This window comes from Cariama cristata, unplaced genomic scaffold (assembly GCF_000690535.1).
Source record: "Cariama cristata isolate BGI_N322 unplaced genomic scaffold, ASM69053v1 scaffold11771, whole genome shotgun sequence".
Taxonomy (NCBI): domain Eukaryota; kingdom Metazoa; phylum Chordata; class Aves; order Cariamiformes; family Cariamidae; genus Cariama; species Cariama cristata.
This window is the reverse complement of record NW_009598851.1, coordinates 133,824-157,075: the sequence shown is the minus strand read 5'-3', so window position 1 is coordinate 157,075 and position 23,252 is coordinate 133,824. Positions and strand designations below refer to the sequence as shown.

At 36.6% G+C, this 23,252-nt stretch overlaps 1 protein-coding gene across 1 annotated transcript in view; it reads left to right on the top strand.

The window, feature by feature from the left end:
- Positions 1-23,252, top strand: part of THADA (thyroid adenoma associated) — a 161,053-nt gene that overhangs the window by 5,292 nt on the left and 132,509 nt on the right. Inside the window, exons 8-21 of the mRNA XM_009709470.1 lie at positions 537-631; positions 932-1,149; positions 2,192-2,883; positions 3,535-3,686; positions 3,829-3,984; positions 5,165-5,287; positions 6,221-6,344; positions 7,805-7,953; positions 8,775-8,985; positions 10,361-10,496; positions 10,828-10,964; positions 11,366-11,524; positions 12,702-12,859; positions 17,659-17,768. Coding sequence (XP_009707772.1) covers positions 537-631; positions 932-1,149; positions 2,192-2,883; positions 3,535-3,686; positions 3,829-3,984; positions 5,165-5,287; positions 6,221-6,344; positions 7,805-7,953; positions 8,775-8,985; positions 10,361-10,496; positions 10,828-10,964; positions 11,366-11,524; positions 12,702-12,859; positions 17,659-17,768 — 2,620 coding nt within the window. The remainder of the gene's footprint in view (positions 1-536; positions 632-931; positions 1,150-2,191; positions 2,884-3,534; positions 3,687-3,828; positions 3,985-5,164; positions 5,288-6,220; positions 6,345-7,804; positions 7,954-8,774; positions 8,986-10,360; positions 10,497-10,827; positions 10,965-11,365; positions 11,525-12,701; positions 12,860-17,658; positions 17,769-23,252) is intronic.

The following is a 23,252-nucleotide window of genomic DNA, read 5'->3' as shown; positions in this document are numbered from 1 at the left end:
TAAATGGGAGTGGGAGTAGGTCTTTTGATGAGCTATGATTTGTAGGTCATAATTTTGGAGTGTATGATTTAACTTGTCCTACTACAAAAGAACAAGGTAAATGCTATTACTAGTAATTTAGAAACTAACAGAAATACTTTTGAGACTCACTGAATGTGTGTCCCTACCAAAAATTTATATATGTGTATGAATTATGCCATAAGAACTACTTATTGGTGCACTGTAACTAATTGTGTTTACTTCTTACACAGATATTTTTGTACAGTGGAATTTAATATAAATGTCAGCAGGCTCTGCCACAGTCATCCTTGTCTTACTGGGCAGTTCTATATTTTCTATCTGTTAAAAAGTATTAATTTGTTAATATAGGTATAAATTTGTTAATACTCACTATCCAGGTGGACACTACAGATTTGTGGTTATACAGCTACAAGTAGTCTAGGAAAATTCAATACCATCTTTGTAATTTCGATGCATAGTTGTAGCACACAATGTTTCCTGCACTCTAATGTAAAATAGCTTTCTCTGCCATGTAGCAACTCTCCTGCAGACTGTTCAGACTACCTCAGGACTGGCCGTTATTCTGTTTACTAAAGCTATGTATGAGCCCATTGAAGAATTACCTTCCTTGGTAAGTGTATTTCTTCACTAAAGACTGTGAAATGTCATAGTGTCATTAATTGGTGCTACCAGTGGTGTTTGGAGACTTTGCTGATATGGATAGCAGGGCTTGCCAACCTCTGTGTCAGTCTTGTTGGAGTGTAAATCCTTTATTCTCTCCTTGCTGTATGAAATAATAAGACTAGGGTTCTGAATTTCAGAAAAAAATGTACAAGAACTCTCTTCAGATCTTCTGAGATTCTCGGTTATGCACAAAACAGCTTTTCTGCTATGCTAAGACACTGTAACAAGTGTTATTTTGCTATTACAGGTCAGTGACTTGCTTCTTGGGTCAATGAAATGTGCTGGCGTGCCGGCGTGGTTCGTGAGTAACTGTGGGGCTCTGTGTACAGAACTCCCTGGCTCAGTCCTTCTCTTTCTTTGCCATGGAGCACTGGCTATGCTGGAATGGAAGAATGGCAGCATGGGTGAAAATGGAGAGAAATTATTATTAGATATCGCATCAGTCTTGTTGTCTTTGAGTTCAGAGTAAGCTTGTGTTTTGATTTGTATTGTTTCACGTTTGGGAGCGGGGTGTTGATCTTTTTACTTGTATATTTGCACGGCTCATATGGTCCTGGTAGAATACGTCTTTGATGTTTTCAGTGTAATGATACTAGTTTCTGCCACAGATTGTGCCACCTTTGTAATATATTCTGAATAGCTGCATAAGTTTGAAAGATATGATGTCTTGATACTGCATAGATAGTTCTAAGTTACAATTTTCTCTTCCATCCTAAAATGAGTTTGTTTGTTTTTCCAACGTAAGTGGGATTAGTTTACCAACTACCTGATGGTAAGGTGTGGCAGAATCAGTTGTTATGTAGGCAGATAAACTTAGTTTCAGGACCTCACTACATCACTTCCTATACTTTTAAGAGTACAGAAGAAAACAAAGTGTGCTGATGAGTGGAATACTTGAAATAAGATGAGTTTTAATTTTTTTTTCTGTTTGCAAGCACTGACTGCTTGCATCTAATGGAATACCAGCACTATTGGATAGGAGATTAAAACATGTATTCAGTTCAACCTTTCTTCGTGCATTGGAGATCAGTTTGGTGATTTTGTTTTTGCACATATGGTACTCAGTTTTTATGGTTTTATATGGCAATGAAAAGTTTTCCTTTTATTTTCAAGAAGCGTATTACTGATACCCATTAATATTGGATGGATTGCGTTGGATGGATATTGATATAATCCGTCAAATACTAGCATGTGGATATTAATTTTTATTTTTGTTTTTAAAATGGCAAGCATAGTGGCTTCTCAGGTTTCTTTTCCCCATATTTAGGGGCTTTAGCTGTGACCAGTTAACAGCATGTCAGGTAACTAAGCATACACTTTACAACGTCCAATTCATCACCTCCTTTTTGTGTTAGTTCCTTTTCTTCAACAAATGGTTAGTGTCTGCTTACCTGTTTTACTGTGAGGTAAACCAATGTGATGAATAATTATTTTGAAATAAAAAAATACTTTTTGAAAAAATTAACAATGAAAATAGTGAACTTTTTTTGTTTGTTCTCTTTAAAAGGTTAAAAGAATCCAGTATGGCAACGTCTTTGTCTAGAATCCTTGCTATTTGGACTAATTCAGCACTGGCTGCCCTTGTTTCAGGCTCCCCAAATCTAAAAATCAAACTTAATGGGAACTCGGATGTAACTGAGAAGCTGCTGGAATACATTTATACACACTGGGAACACCCTCTGGATGCTGTTAGACACCAAACCAAGTTGATATTCAAGAATCTTCTTCAGATGCACCGAACCACTGTTACTGGTTTCAATGAAAAGTCAGACCCATTCTTTGCAAGGCTGATAAAGCGTTTACTAAGCTTGGAATGGCATGTAAAAGGGAAATACACTTCTCTTGGCTGTCTTGTGGAGTGTGTAGGCACTGAAAATATACTACAGTTGGACAGAACAATTCCAGTACAAATCTTGGATGTGATGAATGATCAGTCTCTTGCACCCTATGCTAGTGATCTTTTGGAAACCATGTTTACAAATCACAAAGCCCATTTTACTTTGAGTTTTCCAGAAGGCACCTGGATTGACCAGTGGCATGACATCTGGGTTTCTCCTCTTCTAGTAATACTGTGTGAAGGGAACCATGACCAAACTACTTATATAATAGATTACTATTTACCAAAATTGCTGAAATGTAGCCCTGACAGTCTGAGCTACATGATTAGAATTCTTCAGGCTTCTGCAGATGCTAATCTGGGTAAGAAAATAAATATCGTGTTTGTAATTATGATTTTTTTTTAAAGTCTCAGAAATATGATTTCTGATCTGTTATTATTATTAATTTGGGAGAAAAATTCCAGATGGTTATTGTTGCTGTTAATATTTCAAGGTGGAATTCATAATAATCGTAACTATGTCTTCATGCCACGAGCAAAATAATTAGTATTCTGACTGTGGGTGCCTTACTGTTCTCTTTACATGCCAAGCTTTGTTACATATTGGTATTTTTTTTTCCTACTATTTTTCTGTTCTGCTGTTATGTCTTACACAGGCATGTCCAGTAACAGAGCTTTACGGATAATTTTTTGTTGCAAATAGTGAATACGAGATATATGATTCTCTTGCAGTTTTTGACATAATTTGGTGTAATTCTAAAATAAGGGCTTGTGAGACCTCACAAAGTCCTTTTTTCATACGACATGTTCAAGATGCAGCTTTTTGAGAACAATTTGATTTAGAACTAGTTTAATCTATGACAGGCACTGTCTTTTGGGGTTTATGGGGTAAAAAATAAAAGGGGGGTAGGGGTCATGTGTTGGAAGTATCGAGAGTTTCTGGTAAGCATTGCAGTTAGTATGTTGTTTGTATTAATCAAGCTATAATTATTACTGGTTTTCATTTTCTTTAGGTTCTCGCAGTACTAGAGGAGCTCTTGGAGCATTAATGGCATGCCTAAGAACAGCCAGGGCTTACGGACATCTGGAACTTTCAAATATCATGAACAATGGTCTTGTATCCACTGAATGTATAAAACAGGGTCTAGTTCATCAGCACAATCAGGTAAAAGGACAACGTCTTTTTTGTGTCTTTAAATTAGAAGAATTGCTTTGATCCCAAGTACTGTGCCAGCGTTGTTTTAAAACAGAGGTATCATCATAGATGCCTGTGACTCTTTTATGGCTAACATCTAAATATCTTTCAGGTTTGCATTGATGCTTTAGGTTTGCTTTGTGAAACCCATCGTAGCACGGAAATTGTGTCCATGGAAGAAATGCAACTAATTCAATTTTTTATGATGTACAACTTGAACAGCCAGTCTCCTTCAGTAAGGCAACAGATAGGTTCTTTACTGAGAAAGGTAATTTCAAACTAAAACAATGTCTAATGTGCCTATTATGTTGGTTATGTAGCATTTAAAAAAAAACTTTGCTGAGTGTGTTACAAAGTCACTCATCTGAAAGCTCTAAGACCAGGACTATGTTGTATGTATTACGCATCTGAATAGTGATAGATAAGTCATTGCAGGCAAGGATGGCTTAAACAAAAAATTAAGTGATGGCCACAGTAACTTGATCATGAATGATAGTGAGTGTTACTTAACCTGTCAGCGTATGCGTACTTCACCAATAGCAAAGCAGCATGGAGTAGCGTAAGCAATGAACCTTGTGTTGCTTTTCTTGTGGACCAAGAGTGTCCTTATGTAGTCTTACCAGACCACAGGCAAATTCACAGTCACTTGACCGACCTCAGCAACCTGACTTTAAAGACAGGATAGAGGAATATTAAGGGAGCAGCATGACATGGGGCTGTGCTGTTGTAGTCTGCAGGGATTGAGTGTGTCAGCATTGTGGAAGGTGCCAAGGTCACATGCGGATCATGGTAGAAGGATATGGATAAAATGAGGAAACCATGTATGTATAAAGAACATTTTGGAAGATGTTAATGGCAAAAGAAAGCAGTGTGGAAGGAGAAAATAATTAATTTGTAATGGGGGAAAAGTGACGGAATAGGTTTGGCAGAAACAAAAGAGAAGTCCATCTCTTTCCATTCTTGCCTGGGGCAGACCGAGCAATATGAGATGGAAAAATTGTGTTAGAGGGAGTGTAGTAAGAAAGGAAATAATGCTAGTGGGTAATAGAAGAGCTGGGGGAAGCACTCCTGAGGGGAGTCAAACTCTGTAAGAGATGCTGAAGCTATAAAAATTGTATGCATTAATTGAACTTTTTTTATAGAGGAACGCATGTTCCACAGAAAATGGGGAGGTGGGAGGAGAAGACTAGGCATGAATTTAAGGAGGAAGATGGAAGAAGGTGTTGGAAGTGCAGAGGGAGAGGAAAAAAGTTGATCACAAAAGAGACAAGGAGCAAAAAACTTGGTTTTGGAGTGGGGAGAGAAGGATCTGTTCTATGTTGTACTGCGTGCAAACTTTGTAAAAATTACAAGCAATATGATCTGGAAGATAAGCTGAAAATCCCCCTTTCCCTTATTTAACTGTCAATGATTCTTTCCTTACCTTTGTTTTGCTTTTGTTTTGAAAGTTATTTTGTAGGATACAAGAAAGCTCCCAGGTGCTTTATAAATTGGAGCAGAATAAAACCAAGCAGGAGTTACTTGAAAACTCAACTAAAAGACATCCTCTGGGGATTTTGCAGCAATATAAAGTAAGTTAGACTGCTAGAGATACTGGTATAAGAGGTAGGCTTGCATTTCTGAAAGACAGTTTGTTGTTCTTGAGAACACCTCTGGGTAAGTTAGGCTGTGTCTATGTTAAGAAATAGCGCAGTGCAGAAGGAGGAAACATGTAAAGCAAAACAGTACTGAGGACCATATCTACTCTGTATGCACTTATGCAGGCTAGTTTTGACTAAATGTATTGTTGTCTCATGAACTGAGTGCCCATTAGTATTTGGAGGGTAGCTTTAAGGTTAATTTTGTCCAAAAGCAATAAAGGTTATTTTCTGAGGGATTGCTTCATGATGTGAACTGAAACAGCAGTAAGTGGGGAATGACTGGAAATGTACCCTCAATCCAAACTAAAATTTCCAGGTAAATGGCCTGTCAGCTGCTGGCAGTGTAATAGCAAATTTTAAATGATGTATGTTACTTGGGCTTGAAATAGAGAACCGTTAAGCTTCAGCATTTTTGTAACTCTCCAGAATGAGCAGTGAGAGAATGAATGGCACAGCTTCAGTCCAAAGACTTGCGTATGAAGACTTCTTTTGTATTTGTTCTTTTTTCCTATTTGAAGGCTCACATAATCAGTTTCTTAGTGTTAAACTGTTCCTTGTCTTGAGTTCTGCTTTTCTTGTTCAACTAATTTTCAAGGTTTTGATACGGTGGCCATCTTTTTGTGGGAGCAGGGAAGGGAGACTTTTTTTAAAAACAAACAAACAATTGTCCAGCCTTCGCTGTACTCTAGGAAACAAGAAATTTGTCAGTACTGTGATGGTAGGCCTCCCGTTCTTCCAAAATTAACCGTAAGCTCATAATTTTTGGGTAACATGTAAAGCAGAATGTCTTGGATTCAGTTACTTAGACTGTTGTTTGTAGGGCAACAAGTAAACTGTCTTAAAATTTTTCTTGTGATTTTTCAGGATTTCATGTCATCTGTATGTGACAGACTTTTTGAGGTACTGTTTCCTGGTTCGTCACACCCAACCAGATTTTCTGCACTAACTATTTTGGGATCAGTAGCAGAAATATTTTCTGGTCCAAAAGGTGAGAAGCCTAATTCATAGGTTGTAGGAGTGGGGTGTATTGAAGAAGATTCTTTTATGCCAGCTAGTGAATGTCTATCAAAGTAAACCAATATTCTTAGTCCTTAATTTCTATGGCACTTCCTGCGTCGCTTTCATTTTAGCTGAAGGAAGGATAGTAAGTTTTATTGGAAAATGGAATATTGAAGTAAATGAAAATATTTATGACCTGTTGAATATCTCCTATAAATTAGGATTTTCTGACACAGCCTGTTTTTTAGCAAGGTTTTTCAATGAATTTTTGTTATTATGAAAGAAACTTTTGGACAAGATTCAATATGTTTGATAACTTTACTCCCTTTTCCTGTTCTAACATCTTGATAATACATAATTTGTAACATTGGGACCATAAGAACTCTTCATTGAAAAGGCTTGCATATCCTCATGATATTATTATACTAAATAAGGAACAATTTGATTGGACAGTTTATGATGATGTGCTGCTGTTATCTTAAATTTTCTTCACAATGTTATGACAACCCCAATTCAAGAAGTATTACTTAGAGCATTGGAGTATTGATGGTCTTGCTAAATCTTGTCTCTGCAATGTTATGGCCAACAAAAGTATGTTTTCACTCTCAAATTGTAACTTTTTTTTTTTAAGAAATGAGACATATAAGATAAAAGTTGATTTTTGAGAAGAAAATAAAAATGCTACCTTGGTAGATCTTTCTTAAAACCCATGATAAATCGTGAACACATGAATTTTATTATTATAAGTTTGTGGTATGTTGTTGCTGCTTTTTTTTTTTATTAATAGAAAGTTGTATCGAGAGTTGTTTATAATAGCAGCTTTAGGATTTCAGAAGCCTGACATTACTTCTATAAGGGAGATTTAGCTGCTGTCGTGTTCTGTGCTGGAATGTGGTGCACTTGTTTACCTCTTAAAATTTCTGACTTCCTTATGGCATTAGATCAGTTGCCAGAAGTCATCACTCCTTTAAATCTAAATTAAAAGCAAAAATTTGTAATGGCTTCCATTTTAGGGTATTATTCCTGTGACAAAAAGAACACCAAAAACCAAACCCTAAAATGCAGTGGAGTTTTAAACCTTTTTTGAGAGGAATTTTTTTCTAAAACTACATACTTCCAGGAAAAGAATTTTTAAGCAAAGCTAAAATAAAGGTTATTTTCAATGCTAAATTTATTGTGAATAAATAGGATTCTGTTTTTGGCAATAAGTCTGCATTACTTTTTTCTGCATTACTGAGAGTAATTTTTTGGATATGGTGACCTTTTTTTTCAAGAGTAGACATGGCATTTTTAAGACCTATTAGGAGAAGTAAATAAGATTAAAATAATGCTTTAGCTAAAATTTTATTTTAATGCTTCTTTTAGTATAGCTAAGCAAAATGTGAATACAGTGCTTATTCTGGAAAGAATGACAAAAAAACTATGTAAGGCATTCATTTCTTTGAACAGACCAGGCACGAGTTTTTCAGTTGGATCAGGAAGTTGATTCTACGCGTGTACGAACTTTGATCCAGTGTTTTGCCAGTACTTTTGAGGAAGTAAAAGTTCTGGCATTTGGGCTTTTGATGAAACTACGTGATGTGACATTTAATTTACAGGTATGTAATTAAAAATAGTTTAAAGCGAGTAATTTCATGAAAGATGAATGTTCTGTTTTATACCAGGTGCTTGGGTTAGGTACAAAGCGTAATTCCTGAAAATTAGAAGTTGGTCTAAGCTGTCTGCAGTAGTGTTCATTGCCAGCATCTTCTATGTATTTTTACACAGCTTCTGCCCTTACCTAAGGAGGTTTGTTTCAGTAATGGCTGAAGGAATTTGGAAGTTGTTTGAGTATGACTATGAACTATCAGAGAAATAGTTAATGCATGCTCCTTGCTTAGCTGTGACTTCCCTTTGTAAAATGGTTGAGGCATTTTGACTTGGTTACTCTTGTGTTTTTTTTTCCTTTCTGATTGGTCTCAGATTTTATTATCTGATTGTCTTTTTTGATGTCTCCCAAATATTGCCCTTTGACTCGATACTGATTTTTCTGTTTATTACTTCATAAAAAGTTACTTTTAAGTTCATAAGTACTGGTGAACAAATACTACTTCCTGATAATGTGATGTTAGTTAGCAGATAAAACACCATATTTTGAAAACAAAACAGAACAAAAACCATCCTCCTGTGAAGTGCAGCGTGTTTGCGTACTGCTTTTATGGATGGCCTGTCCGTGTCTTCAGTGTGTTGCATCTTTCCTAAATACACACACATGCATGTTGTGAGTGTAAGGCGATCAGTGTACAAAAGAAGTGTTTCTTAAGAAATATGTACCTGCAAACTTAGTGAAAAGCACATTCTTAGATTCCAGGATGCTAAGTAGCTTAATTAAAATCAATATAGAACCTCAGTAAAATGAGCAATATTGGCTTTTTTTCAGGATTCTGAAAATCTAGATCTCCTATTCCAAGCAGCAATGGATCTTAGCACAAGTACCAAGCCATACGATTGTGTCACTGCTTCATATTTGTTCAACTATTTAGTACATCATAAAGGACTACAGCATATTTGTTTAGGAAAATGGGTTGAGCATAACCCCCAGATGGATGAGAACACATCACTACGTACAGTGGAGAAGAACAGTTTAGCAGGTAAGCTTTTGAGGAAATGAACCCCCAAGTTTTTTATATTTATTTGAAATCTTACTGCTTTTCCTTAAGGTTTTTGGTAGGAGGCATAATGATGCTTATTTCTAGTAGGATTTTACGTATATTTTGTTTTGCTGTTAAGAAGCCAGAATCTGGCTTAATCTAGTCCTGTTCATGTTGAGGCTGTCAGTTGTTCTTAGAAGATGACTTTTGTTATTGTTTTGATCAGAAAGTGACATTGAAGCCCTGGTAAGCTAGCCTGATGGAGCTGGGCTCGTAAAAGTGCAGGAAAGGAACCTCTGCTTCCTCTAAGAGCTTGCTCACCCGGAGTGAAGGCAGCTGTAGTTGGTCTGTGTCATGTTCTAATAGTTGATATTTGCAGCACTGCCCCTTGGACCTCTCTTCACTCAGAACCATTTTTCTGAGCGGTTTGCAGTCCTGCACGTACATTTGTGCAGTAATTAGTCTTTGCTCACATGGAATATTTTTATTTGGTTTAGTGTCTTTGCATGAAAGCTGAGAGGCTCTAGATCCGGCAGATTTGGCAAATTTGCGAAACAGACTTCTTCCACCTTTTGTAATTTGCAATAAAACTAAAATCTTTAAATTCATTATTTATAATAAAGCATTAGATGTAATTTGTAGTAAACCCACTGTTATATACTTTTTTTGTGCCATTATTGGCTTCTCTACAGATGCTTGTTAATACTTTCTTCATATGCAGTGAAATCATGATTTTGAGACGTGATTGTGGTTGCCACAAATGAAGCAAATGCATGGGTAACCTCATGTCTGATTGTTAGAGAGTATCTCCTGTTGTTAGTTAACCATAGCTCTTTTTTGGGTCTGTAATTCATTCTGATGCTGATAATGAGATGCCACATGGTATGAATATAAATAAAATAGGCACACATATCCTTGAAAATTAGACAGGTTCTTTAGTGGCTAATGTAAGATTCAAATACTTAACCGTAAAATTCTGATCTTTAGTATTCTGCTGAACTGTTTATTGTATTAACCTGGCTCTAAGAGTGAAGTCTGACTTTCAATATGTGGTAGGTAACTTGTTTTGACTTCGTCATGAGCTGTGGGATTGTCCCTGAGTATAGGATCTGGGCTGTGCTTTCCACAGCTGCTGTTTGATTCAGATAGACAGACTAAATTGACTGTAACAAATACTGCTGGAGTTTAGGTAACTGAAAATCAACAATAACTTTTATTTAAATGACAAAAGAGTGGAAAGTGTAAACAAGGAAACTGCTGTGCATTTTCCGTTGAATTGTTGTGTAAACAGGCTTTACTCCTATTTCTTTATAGCAGATTTGTGTCTTAGAATATATGTATGTATAATGCAAATCTGTACTTTTTCAAATTTTAGTTATCAAGCTTTTGTTGGCGAATGTTGAAGAAGAAATATTTCAAGCTAAGAATTCTCTGCTTCAAGCAGCAGCATCATTCCCAATGTATGGGAGAGTGCATTGTATAACGGGGGCTTTGCAGCAATTACCTTTTAAGTAAGTAAAACATACTGCTGAACAGTAAGTCGTAGCTCTGTTTTTAAATGCAGTGGAAGAGCTGCTTAGGAGAACATAAAAGCATACAGTGTTATATTTAAGGAAATCCAGTACCTGTGGCTTTTAGAACTCTTATTGGCTGCTGTGCTGTTTAGATACTTCCTTTGTATTGAGTTAAACTCAATCTTAGAACTTTTCAAACTGTACCTTATTTATAGTTTTCATAAATACTGTTGCAGAAGTGTTTGTAATTTCAATTCTCTTTTTTAAATACAAAATTATTTTTAATCCATGTTGTGTTGTTTTTTGTGTGATTTTGGTTTTTTTTAAGTAACTTGACATTGGTAGCTGAATGGAAGGAAATGGTGGCCAGGCTCATTCTGATGTCGTACAAACTCTCTGCTGTAGTATCACCAGTAGTGCAGAGCTCATCACCAGAGGGTCTTATTCCAATGGATAGTGATTCAGGTAAAAAAAAACCCAGAGGAACTCTGTTAAAGTCTGAAGCTCCTGAAGTTCTGTTTGTCTTAGAGGGATTCAGAACTAGAGCTAGCATCCCTCCCTTCCAGTTTTTCATTTTATGTCATAATCTTAAATCATTCTTAACTTCTGGTGTAGGTTGTCTTGACTTCTGCACTAAAAATAAAAAACATTTGCAGATTGTGTTGTTGCGTCTGTTTGAAAACAGATGACTGTAAAGTCCGGTTTTCTTTCTTCCTTAATCCTCGTAATCACCTTAGTTTTGTATTTGCTTTTTAGTGCTGATAGCTTTCTTTTGTACTTACATACCCAAAATTAATTACATTTGTATAAAGAACTAGAAGTAAAAACCAGAACTATCTTGAATATTCCTCTTGTTTAATGTGTAGAAAGTGTAGATCGTCTGCAGATGATTCTGCATGAGATACAACCACAGGACACGAATGATTATTTTATGCAAGCAAAAATTTTGAAAGAGCACTGCAAAGTAGAGTCTGAAAAGCTGGCTGACCACAGGCCAATGGAAAATATGTGCACAGAAATGAGAGGTAAATCTAATACTGTATTAGTAATTAAATCAAGATATGTTTTATAAAGCAGGCATTTTACGTGGGTGATCAAAATTGGAAGTTACTTGCTCTGTATAATGTTTCAGTTCTTCAGTAAATCTGTCAGAAGCTAGTTATTCATGGCCATGGTTTTAAAGACTAATTCACTGTGTTTCTGGAAGATTGTGATTAATCTCTCTTAGAGCACAAGTGAAAATGAGTTGTTTTGATATTGGCCTAGACTCTGTTGCCTTAACTGCGCTGGCTGGGTAATCTTTAACACCTTTTCTGTCAAGCAGTGCTTCTAGTGCATTTCTCATTGAAAGGTGTTAGTGTGATTTCCCTCCAGTGTACACAAGACTAGTGGGGAATATGTTCATGCAATAAAACTTGTTGCATGAAATTACATAAGGAGAAACTTCTGTTTGAAAGATTCCAGTGGTAAAATGTTAGATAGTATTTGTCTGCTTTAATGAATAGCAGCTATGAAATTAAGCCTTACAGCAATAAAGAAATTAGAAACATTGGCATTTTTAGTGTATGCCAGAATAAATTTATAGAATACCTGTGCGTTTCTAAATTTAATAGTTTATGCAAACTTTTTAAGTCTTAAATATTTGAACTTTCTTCCCTCACATGTTTTTTCCTATGGTTTAAAACAGTTTTAGTTGGGCCATGTGTTTTGTTAACATGAAAAGAAGTCTGTAAATATGTTGAAGTAGCACAGTGGCCACCAGATGGGGATGTTGCATTAAAAACGTGATGCCTTTGCCAGGCCACTGCCTATGGGGCATCTGGGTTAAAACCCGAGTAACATACAGTAGGTGATGGATTGATGATTGATGTGAAGTTTGTTGGAATCTGGCTCCAAAAGTGTAGGTGTTTGTATAGTTCAGTGTGCAGGTGAATACCAATTGTGACCAAAAGACCGGTACTCTTTAAAATAGCAGTTTCCTGGTAAATGGTGTACTGCTGGAATAAAGTACAGTTAGTGTTCAGGAGTGGAAGCAGTTAGGGTCAAGCAAAACTGAGTTATCTTTTGGGTTAGCAAGTTTAGAAATTTTTTTTCATAGTTAACTGTGTTTTGTAAGAAGATCAGGTTAAATGAAGTTTAAATTACAAATCTGTCTGACAGCCTTGAGTTACAGTATTGTGTTTGTTGATTTTTATTTTTAAGGTAAAGAAAGGCAAACGTGTGATGTCACAGCTCAAATGGTTCTTGTATGTTGCTGGAGAAGCATGAAGGAAGTATCTCTGCTCTTAGGGACACTGTGTAAACTTTTGCCTTCACAGGCTACATCTGAACCTTCAGATGGGTTGATTACTGTAGAACAGGTAGGGAAATAATTTTTATTATAAAACCTTCACTTTCTTTTGGGGTGGTGGTGGGCAGGGAGGGCAGTTTTCAGAAAACTGTTTTTTCTAAAATCTACATTCTGTATGGGAAAAGCGTTGTGTGTGGTTTTTTATTGCCATGTTCTTGTGGCTTTCTTGTTTTATTATACTTGGTTCACAGTCTACTTTTTGATAAAGTGTGGTATTCAGAAGGCATAGCTATAGTAGTAACAGATAAGTGAAGAAGTTATTACACATAGCTAACAAACTCGAGGAATATTCATTTTAATTGCATTGGGTTATTTATAAGATGTATGCTGTGTTTAGGGATACCAGGGCCTGCCTCCCCCCCCCCCGTATTAATAACGTTGCTAAAAATCTAAACTGACTACATATTCAAAGTGTTTTTTGTTTCATTTTGAACTCTATTGGGATTTTACTTAAAGCTCTTTATTAATTGAACTTCATAATCAATAATTCTGAGAGTCAAACATGCTGCCTAATTGTAGTCTTGTCCTCCATAGGAGACTGTATTATGAATAATTTGTATGTAATGTGACTCTCTTTTTTCCTTCAATTTTTTTGATTTAAGAGATCAGAACTGTTAATATGCCATCTGGGTCTCTTGTAGGATGTTGAGTACAGTGTTTACAAGAAATTAGATTACCACAGGCATTTATTTGGGAAATATTTTATGTTTATTAAATTTCTGCTTTTAATTGATGACCTTTTCATTTCCATATGGTTTCAACAAAGCCAGTCTCTACATGGAAGATTGAAATATGCAAGACATACTACTTTTTAACCTCCTCTTCTTTCCAACAGAAAATACTTATTTAGTTTTTCCTTCGGTGTTAGAGCTTTCCATCTTAAAATAAATAATAGTATAATGTACTGCAGATCTCATTTCTTATTTTATCTAATGTGGTGGTGCTATGGAAATAATGTTAGTATCTTTATTCTTGCATTGTCTCTAGCCTTCATGTTTTCATCTGATTAACAGCAGTGCTTGTATTGTTGCAGAGATCTGGAGGGTAGATGAGAGCACAGATATGGGTTTCCACCATTACGTTCCTTAATCTGCTCCGAGTCAGAAAGGAATTGGTATTTTAGAATGAGTCAGCTCTAAATGTAACATCTCTTATCTTTGTTTAGAAAGCACGCATTAGTAGTTGCCCTTTCAGAAATGCTATGTTATTAAGCAACGTATCTTCCTTTCCTATGGGTGCCTCGTTAGATTCTTTATGCTTCTGATGTCTTCCTGTAAAACAGAATGTCTGCATTCTAATTTGAAGAATGCTAATTGCTGAGAAGTCAGTTTGAAATCCTGATTTTTCCTCAGGCTTGCAAGGAAATACAATTTGGCTGAATGTATAACAAATACTGTAGGAAAAAGCATGGGCATTTTCTCTGCAATTTTGTAGCTGGCATTACCCTGTTGTACAAAAAAAAAAAAAAAAGGATTTCATCATAAATGACTAGAAATATCAATACCTGCTGTGGCTTCAGCCTTCTATTAAACATTTTTCATTGTTGACAAATAAGAGAACTGGATTTTGGTATCTTATGCATGTAGAGCTTCCCCTTAAAGTTACCCATTCTTCTTTTTTCTGTAAGTATTAAAAGAGAGCGGAAAAACTCGAGAGAAACCTTGATCATATTACCTTGAGTCAGGGCTAAGTAATTGCTGAGAAAAATCTGGTAGCACCACTTGGTCATTCTGTGTCATCCTGTTGCAAAGCTTTCCTCATCTTGTACCTTGCTTCGTGTCTAGGTCAGTAACTGTTAAATTGTACCTTACAGGATCAGTGTTATTGTCGCAGTTTATTCACATGAAAGATCAGTGTTGAATTTACACTAAGTCTTTTGGTTATTTTTGCCTCCTTTTTTACTTGAGCATGCAAATGAAAAGACTGTCTTTTGGTGCTGGTCCACATTATGAAGTGGCACAATGCAACTGTGCTTCTTGATAGGCAGTGGTGTTAGCTGGCTACTCGTGGCACTAATTCTTGGTTCCTCTTTGTAGTTGTTCATGCTGTCTGTTGTGGTATGTACCTATGTAGGAGAAGTTGGCAGAGAGGTACCTGTGGTTTGGTGTTTGTGTGTGTGTTTTGTTTATTTTTTTGTTACTAAGAAGTTGGGACAATATCAAATTTGCACTTGTCTTGTCTTTTGAGTAATATATTGGGTCTGCCACATTTGAATGCCACTGTGTGTGCTGACTACAACAGCTTGAGCTCCTTGGTGTGGAGATGTGTGTATAGAGGAATCTCAAAATACTGTAATTGAACTTATGTTAAGTTCAGTTACTGAAGTTATGTTAAGCTATTTTGCAATCACTGCTTTGCCTTTAAAAATAGACATAAGAAGTGTCTAGGATATCTGGAGGAACCTCTCTGTTCAAATACGTACTCTACCTTTCATTCTCCATCTGACTGTGAAAGTCCAGAGATGGCAGACTCAAAGCTTTGCCTGTTAAAACAACCAATACAAACAGTATCATGTCCTAGTAACCACCACGTAATCAACAAAATGATACCTAGTGAAGACTGTGTGTAGGTTTTGTCATGTGACCTTCAAGCCTGGAGGAACTTACAGCTCTTCTTCGAACTCCCGTTTAGCTCTCCTGTGAAGCTTTAAGATGATTTTGGGAGATAAGCTTGCCAGAACTGTGTACCAAAGTGAAATGAAATGAGCCGCAGAAGCAAGGACTTCGTACTGTCCCAATGCCAGGGGTTCTGCTTGTGTTAACCCAGCAGTCAGAGAGACGTGATCTGAGCCCTTGTGGTGGAACACGGAAGTACACTACTTTTAAGTAGTGACAATCCTCAGTACTTGTTACTGTTTTGTGCCACCAGTGCAAAAGTTGCTGCTTTGGAGTTTGTTCTAGACAAGGAAGAATTGTAAACAAGCAAACAAAACCCCCAAACCCACCAACAACCTCTCCACAGTTCTTAGTGTAGTTGGTCTGTCTACTCTGGCGTTCAGTATGGTTGGCGGTAGTTCACTGGCTATTAGTTGTTTCTAACTGTGAGGTGCTTTTGCAGTCCTTTATGGGTTTAAAGCCATCCTCTCCTAATGATTTAGAAAAAAATACCATCTAGACTGTAGGACCCTGCTTTAGTGTCATCTTATTGCCAGGAAAACAACATATGGAGGCACAGATGCACCAACCATTTCTAAAAGTGCTTTTGGAACCTATTGTACAGAATTTATATCTTGAATACTGAGATTCTTGGTCTCAGCAGCAAGCATTGCCTTGTAAATTGTTGATTGTTGCATTAGTAAGTCTGATCTGTTGTATTCTAGGTTTTTGACCAAGATGATCAAATCTATTTAAGATTTTGCTCCCTACTCCGTATTTGAATGTTTTAACTTGAACCAGGGTGTTACTTCCTGTGCAGGCAAAGTTGGTAGGGTCACTTTTTCTTACAGTTGCTGTGGATCTTCATGATGTCGTAGAAAATGTGCATTCCTTGACTTGTCCTCCATCCTGACATACAAAGTACTGGTTTTATGACACAGGGGAGCTGGATGCTCGTGGATGGCATGATGCTGTGAGATAAGAATCCATGCTTATGCACTTGCCTCGGGATGAATCCTATGTTATTTGCGAGAGCAGAATTATGGCAGTGCTTTTTCTTCAAACTCTAGCCTATGAGTGGAAATGAATATATCAGAGTTCAATCTGAAGTAAGCTTCCAGTCAATATGGCTGTTGCAAAAAGCTCAGAAATATAAGTAGTGAAGTTAAAATTTACGTGACCCCCCAAAAAAATCCATATGAATGAATCTAAAAATGTAAGGGTGGTGGTAGAAAAGGACAGTAATTTGATTTGCATATGTATGTTTTTTTTGATTTGGTTTTGTTTACACACCTGGAGAGTTGGTCTGTCTGTGGGTCAGTTCCTTCTGAAAAAAAGGGCATTTATTCCTGCTTTTGGGCTAGAGAGCTGAAACCCTGTAGGTACATAAACTAGCTTAAAATCTGCTCAGAGAAATAACTGCTGTACCTCAAATATCTACAATTATTGATTGTTTCGCATTAGGTGGGTTTTAGGTGCAGGAAATAATAATTAGTCTTAGTCCCCAATTTATTGATTTACTTTTTAAATTATTGCAATCTCATTGCTTGGATAATATACGTTAATTAACAGTAGGGTGGAAAGCCGTATAGCTAGGTATGACAGCTTCTCTGGCATCTTAATTACTTGTCAGATTATTAAAATATGTTATTTCGTAAAGAACAGAATAAGCAGAATCTTATAAGAAACTTGACGTAATTTTATACTTGGTTTCATGTAAAAGCTTTGAAGAACCTTTTGCTGAAGAACTACTAGGAAATATCACTGAAGAAAATTTTGCATCATAGAATTAAGTATGTGTTATGTGTTTTAAAGAAATTATATTGGAAGTTCAGTTTAGACCTTGAAAGTTGATGAGAGTTAGAGAAAAAATTAAAAAGCGTATCTTCTTGTAGAAAGAGATTGTGTGAAATTATAAGCTTCCAAGAGTGTGTTCCTCTTGGACAAATAGCTAATTTTATGTCCTTTATTTTTTTGGCCTTTTTTTAAGGACATAGCACTATCCCTTTGACCTGAAAAATTGAGCGTAATATTTGTTATCCTTAAAGTAAGTGTTTTTTATGATAGGACTTCTAGTTGCTTTGTGCGTTTGCCAGTGGCCTTTCCAACCAGGGGAAGGGATTGCTGGTTTTAATTGCAGAAGTATCTAGCGTATATAAATGAATTGTCTATATATAATTTCAAATAGCTTTTTTCTTTTTTTTTTCTTTTTTAGGTTAAAAGTATTGGGGATTACTTTAAACATCATCTGCTGCAATCGAGGCACAGGGGTGCATTTGAATTGGCATATGCTGGCTTTGTGCAACTTACGGAAATGCTTTCCAGGTAGAAGACGGGCAACTTACCATGTTTTTAATATAATAGTTTTACCAAACTGTGGCATTGATTCTGAAACCTGCTGAGCAAGCAGATCCTTGATTTCATGTGGTTTCTATTTGAGTTTGGTGTAGGCATGATTATGACATTAGTTACATGACGTCTGTGACTTGGACTGTGATACTTACGGTTAGAGGTGGTGCTTAGGCATTGAAAGATGATACAGACATTTAATTCTTACTGCATTTTTCTCAATTTCTGGCGTGTTAGTTTACTGAACAGCTCTCAAAAGCTCTTGGGAAAAGTAAGAGTGTAGAATTCTTCCCCTCAGCCCTTTATGAAAATGAATGCCAGACTTTTTGTTTCAGCCAGGATGTTTTCCTGGAAACTTTTATTACTTGTTACTGAGTTGTGTATTCTGACATTTGGAAGACTACCTGGCAATGCATCACAAGATGTAATATGCAATCTTTTAAATTTTTTTTCCTTCCTCTTGTAACTTTATATTTTCCTAGAAGAACTGAATGAACAGATTAGTCCTGAGGTCTGGGCAAGAGCATTGGAATTTCCATTGCATACTTAGTTACCTATTTCAAGTATTGGTAATGTTTCTTTGTGATATAGAGTGATTATATCATATCCAGTTTTTAAGAAGACAAATAAAAATCTCTACTGACTTTGTGGGTTTAATGTAGTTTTTTTGAAAGACCAGTCAGATTTTTAATTTGAAGTACATGGATTTTCATACCAATGCCAGGTTAAGTAACCAAGGTTCCCCTTTTGCCCCAAGTGGGCCAGTTTGAGGCATTGATCTGTTTCTTGTTTATTTTGGGGAGTGTGGAGGAAGGGAGAGGAGGCAGTTTTGTTTGTTTTGGATTTGGTTTTGTTTTTTTGAAGTAAAAATAAATCTGGTGATGGAAACAGTTTTGGTCTTTTCAGTACAGACCAGCTGCCTGACCAGGTTCAGTGTGTGTCCCCTCAGTTTTCCTGAGTTTTACCAGAACTGAGGGGTTGGTCTTTGGTACGTGATGTTAGTGGGGTAGCTGTGTATAGGTGCCAGCACTGCTGCAGAAATTGATATTTAACACATTATGGCCTTCATTCTGTATGGTAGTGAGATGTTAAATCATAAGCCACGGTTCTATCGGTGATGTATCTGTAGAAAGCAGATTATTTCCTTTTATGTGCTATCAATCTGAGGCATTTTAAATTGACCTGGGTAGTTTGTTGAGAGCTCACACAACCTTGCTTTACACTTGATTATTTACTTAGAAAGGAAAAAAAGAAACTGATGTGTGATACTGTTCTTCCTTATCTTTTTGCCTGTCTATATACATTATATACATTTGTGTAAATGTTGAATTCTTCTCCTATACTACGAAAACTTCGTTGAAGAGGTTTTAAGGTGATGTATCAGATGATCACCTGGTGGCACCCTTTGTGATGGCTTCTTATTAACTTCCCTGCTGGGCTAGATCTTTTCTGTTTTCAGTGCTGTGAGTATTGAGAGAGCAGCTCCTACAGTGAGTGAGAAAAAGCTTACCAAGATGAGTGACTGGAAACATACTATTGTGGACAACAATTGAGGTGGTCCACTTATTTGGACAACTTCCTAGAGCAGTGGTTATATCATCACATCAATTAGTGCATCTAACTTGAATGGGCTACAGAGCAAGTGTTTTATATTTTGATTTTTCCAAGTCAAGTACAAAATGTTGTCCTGCTGCATACTTTTGCCTGCTGTTTATAGATACTTTTGCACTATTATTCAGTCTCCTGAATCGGATGCTGCACTTTCAATAGTGTTCTTTTTTTAATTAAAAAAGCAATCCCTCCTCCAACAGCAAAATCCTTCATTCTCTTTAGTGCTTCTCTTGCAGACCTCTGACATTGTAACTTAAGACTTTCTGTATCATTATCTAAACTTTGTTTTGTATGTGAAACTTGCTTTTTTCGGAAGGCAGAAATAAGTTCAGGTAACAAAATATTAACAAGTTAAGACACTGGTCTTCTTCTGAGATATGCAATGACAAATTAAAACATGTTGTGCCAATAGCTAGTATTTTCATGTCAGGCAGCACTTCTTTGAATGTTCACTAAATTAATATAACATTCAAAATAAAGTAAGCTGTTAACAGTGTAGAATGCATAGAAAGAATTGCTCAATATTGAAGAATGTTATTCCTTGGTAGGTTGGATGTGAATATAAACTTGTCTTGATGTAAAAAAAAATAAAAAAATTCCATGGTTAATTTGTACAATTTACTTTAGTTTCAATGGATTTATTCTTCCCATCAGATTGAAGAGAGTCAGGCCATCAGAGTAATGCTGATTTTTAAAACAAAACAAAACCCTTTTACTACCACCAGCCTTTTTTTGAAGCGAGAAGGGAGGTAGGGAGGTGATGCAAACAGGTACAGCCCTACTAGTCTGTTCTCAGTCAATATGCAGGACTATCTAGAACAAACTTTGTAGGAAAGGCAAACTAAAAAGCAGGGAATACTGGAAAATGTATAAAATGTGCTGTCAATTTATAGCAGACTCTGTACATGGCAGACTAGCTGTTTTTCTTTGATTTTTCAGTTTTTAAATTTCTTTTAAAAGCTGAGGCAAATAGAGTAGAGCAAATCTACCCAGTCTTCAGAGAAGTTCCTTATGTGTTTGCTTCCTCTCCCTTTTTCTGCCATTGTATTTGATAGAGCACAATCCACTGAAGAACAGCTTTATATTACGTTGTAAAATGAAGGGCCAAGCTCAAGAGAACTTTGCCTCTCTGGATGTTACTAAAACATTAAGGAGCATGTATGTATCACCATCAAAAAAAAAAAAAAAAAAAAAAAACCCAAAAAAAAACGGAAAATGTATGTAACCCCATAAAAAAAAAAAAAAAAAAAAAAACACAAAAAAAACCCCAACCAAACCCAAAAAACCAAAACTGCTTGTAGTTAGGTAATTTTCCTCTTCTGAATTAACAGTTCTCCAAAACAGTTTTTTTGATGATGCATACTGCTTAGTGTTTTTAAAGTTAAGATATTTCAAGTAGAGCAGGTGTTCCTTTGGGAAAAGCCAGCTTACAAGGCCCAGAGAGCAGCCCTGTGGAAATATATTCGTTTCAATGAAATAAGATATTTGCCAGGAAATACGGGTCTCAAGGCTAATATTTGTATTTAAAATGAAGGAGAAAGGAGACTGATACCAGAATAGGCAATGACTTTTTGGTTTTATACTTCTGGGATACGAAGAGTATCTTGGGACTCTTCTCCAAAACGGGCAAGTTAAGTCTCTTGGTGAATGCAGTCACTGTGCAGGTCTGTTGAGCGTCCCGGAGTCTTTCCATTTACCCTGCTGCAGCTGAGGGGCTCCACTCTGCAAGTAAATCCAGACTGGCCTACCTCTCTCTGTAGCTGCCAGGCTCAAGGGCAGTCTTGGAGCATGTGTGCCAGAATCTATATTAATTTACTGCTGCATCCACAAATACCAGAGGAGAGAGACAGCCTGTGTCTGGGGCAGCTTGTAGTAATGTACAGCTTAAACATGATACCTTGTTGAACAGAACTGAACTCAAGACCCACAGAAGCATCCTTGGCACTTTAATTCATTCTTTCTATAAGATCCAATGAAAAATCTGTCACTAAGACTGTGCCAAATCCCTTTCCTGTGCTTTTATGAAAGACTAGAGTTAACATGGTCCTTCACTTTTATAGCCAAACATTTTCTTAAAACTATGTGCTGGAGTATTTACCATCTGAGCTTGCATTTAGCTATATGACCCTTAAATACCAGTCTTGGGGGAAAGAGAGAGAGAGAGTGGTAACAATATTGTGTCTCTGAAATTTTGAGGCCACCCAAGGTTCTCTCTGCTCTGCTTTACTGCTAGAGAAACCTCAAAACAGCAACTTTCTCAACGTACCTCTACAATTTGGAAAATTTTACTTCATTTAGAGCAGATGCTATGAAAGGGAGGATGTGAGTGTAGGGACTTCATAGTTTCAGGAGAGTTGTTCTTAAAAGTAGACATTTTCGAGGGTGACTTATACCTTGGATAGTAATGTGGTTTTGAGGCTAGATTCTTGTCTCCTTATTTGTCTGCGAAGTGCCAGGGGCAGTATGGAGACTAGCTTTATAAAGAATAGGAATCACATTACTTATGTGAAAAAGAAAAATGCTACAGATCTATTGAGAGAGGAAAAATGGTGAAAGAAAACTCCTTTTTCCCCAGGTAGGGACTGATTACAGTGATTGGAAACTCTGAATTCTGGATATACCCATGCAGAAAATGCTTCTGGTCATGTTAAGTTTATGCCACAAACCACTGACATCCAGGAAGGCCAAATCCAAGATCAACTCTTTGTTCTTAACACGCCATTAATTTTGGATAGGAGAAAATGCAGCCATAAGAGTTCGGGAGAGGGGTTTAACTTTAACTTTGGATTGCCAGGCTTTTTGTACTCATTGACACTGACCACAGAAAGGGTTTTGGGCATGTATGAAACTGTTATAATGGGCAGATGGACAGACAGAAATTTATGGGAAAACGCTTAGTGTACTGCATCTTAAGTAATTTATGTATCAAGTTACTATGTTATATTTTAATTATCAACACTATTTATTTGATCTGGTAAAAATAATTGCTATTTCATTCTGGAAAACGACATTTGAGCTTGACACCACCATTTATACATTGCAAAGCTTCATTATTCTTAAAATGTAGGGCCACCTGCTTCTTAAGACAATATTCTTCTTGCCAGACCATAAGGAGATGGAGCTGCCAAATTTAAGGGAGTAGTCATCTCCATTGCAAAGTCAATAGTCTCTAATGTTCCTAACTTTAAAGCAATAACTCTTTCACCTTTTTTTAAAAAAAAAAAAAAGCGCCTTGGTGGGTGACTGAACAAGGTAGAATTACTTGTGGCAAGATCAAAGCAATACAGTTTTAAGGGAGTCTGAAGTTTATTGGGTTTCATTCTGCTACTACTGAAAGGGAAAAAACCCTTCAGTTTACTTAAGAATAAAATATTTGGTATGCTATGTAGCAACTTTTAAATATTTCCTTAATGCTTTACTTTGTGTTCTTCTGCACCACAGCAGATGTGACTATGTCTCGTGGGATGTTTATTTCAATACTTAGATAACATACTGAAGAGAGATGAGCACTATTCTTTGCATGACTAGACTAAGTCATTTAAATTCTGCTTAGCTAGGGAGGTAGGACCAGCCAGAGACATGATCGGAAGTAGTAGCTTTTGCAGTACATGTTGACGTGGATGAAGAGAACTGGGAAGTATAATCCAGCTGCAGAGACCCATGGAGGAGATCCATGAGAAGTTTTGGGCAGTCTCAACCATAGAGTTGCATCCTCCTTGTATGCCCAAAAGTGAGCAAAGGAACATGTCCTGAAAGTAAGCAGTGGGAGCTAATTATCAGGAGCCGAAAGACAAAACTCAAAGCAAAGAGAACTCAGCATTAGGTTCCAGATTATTTTGGTTGCTTCTG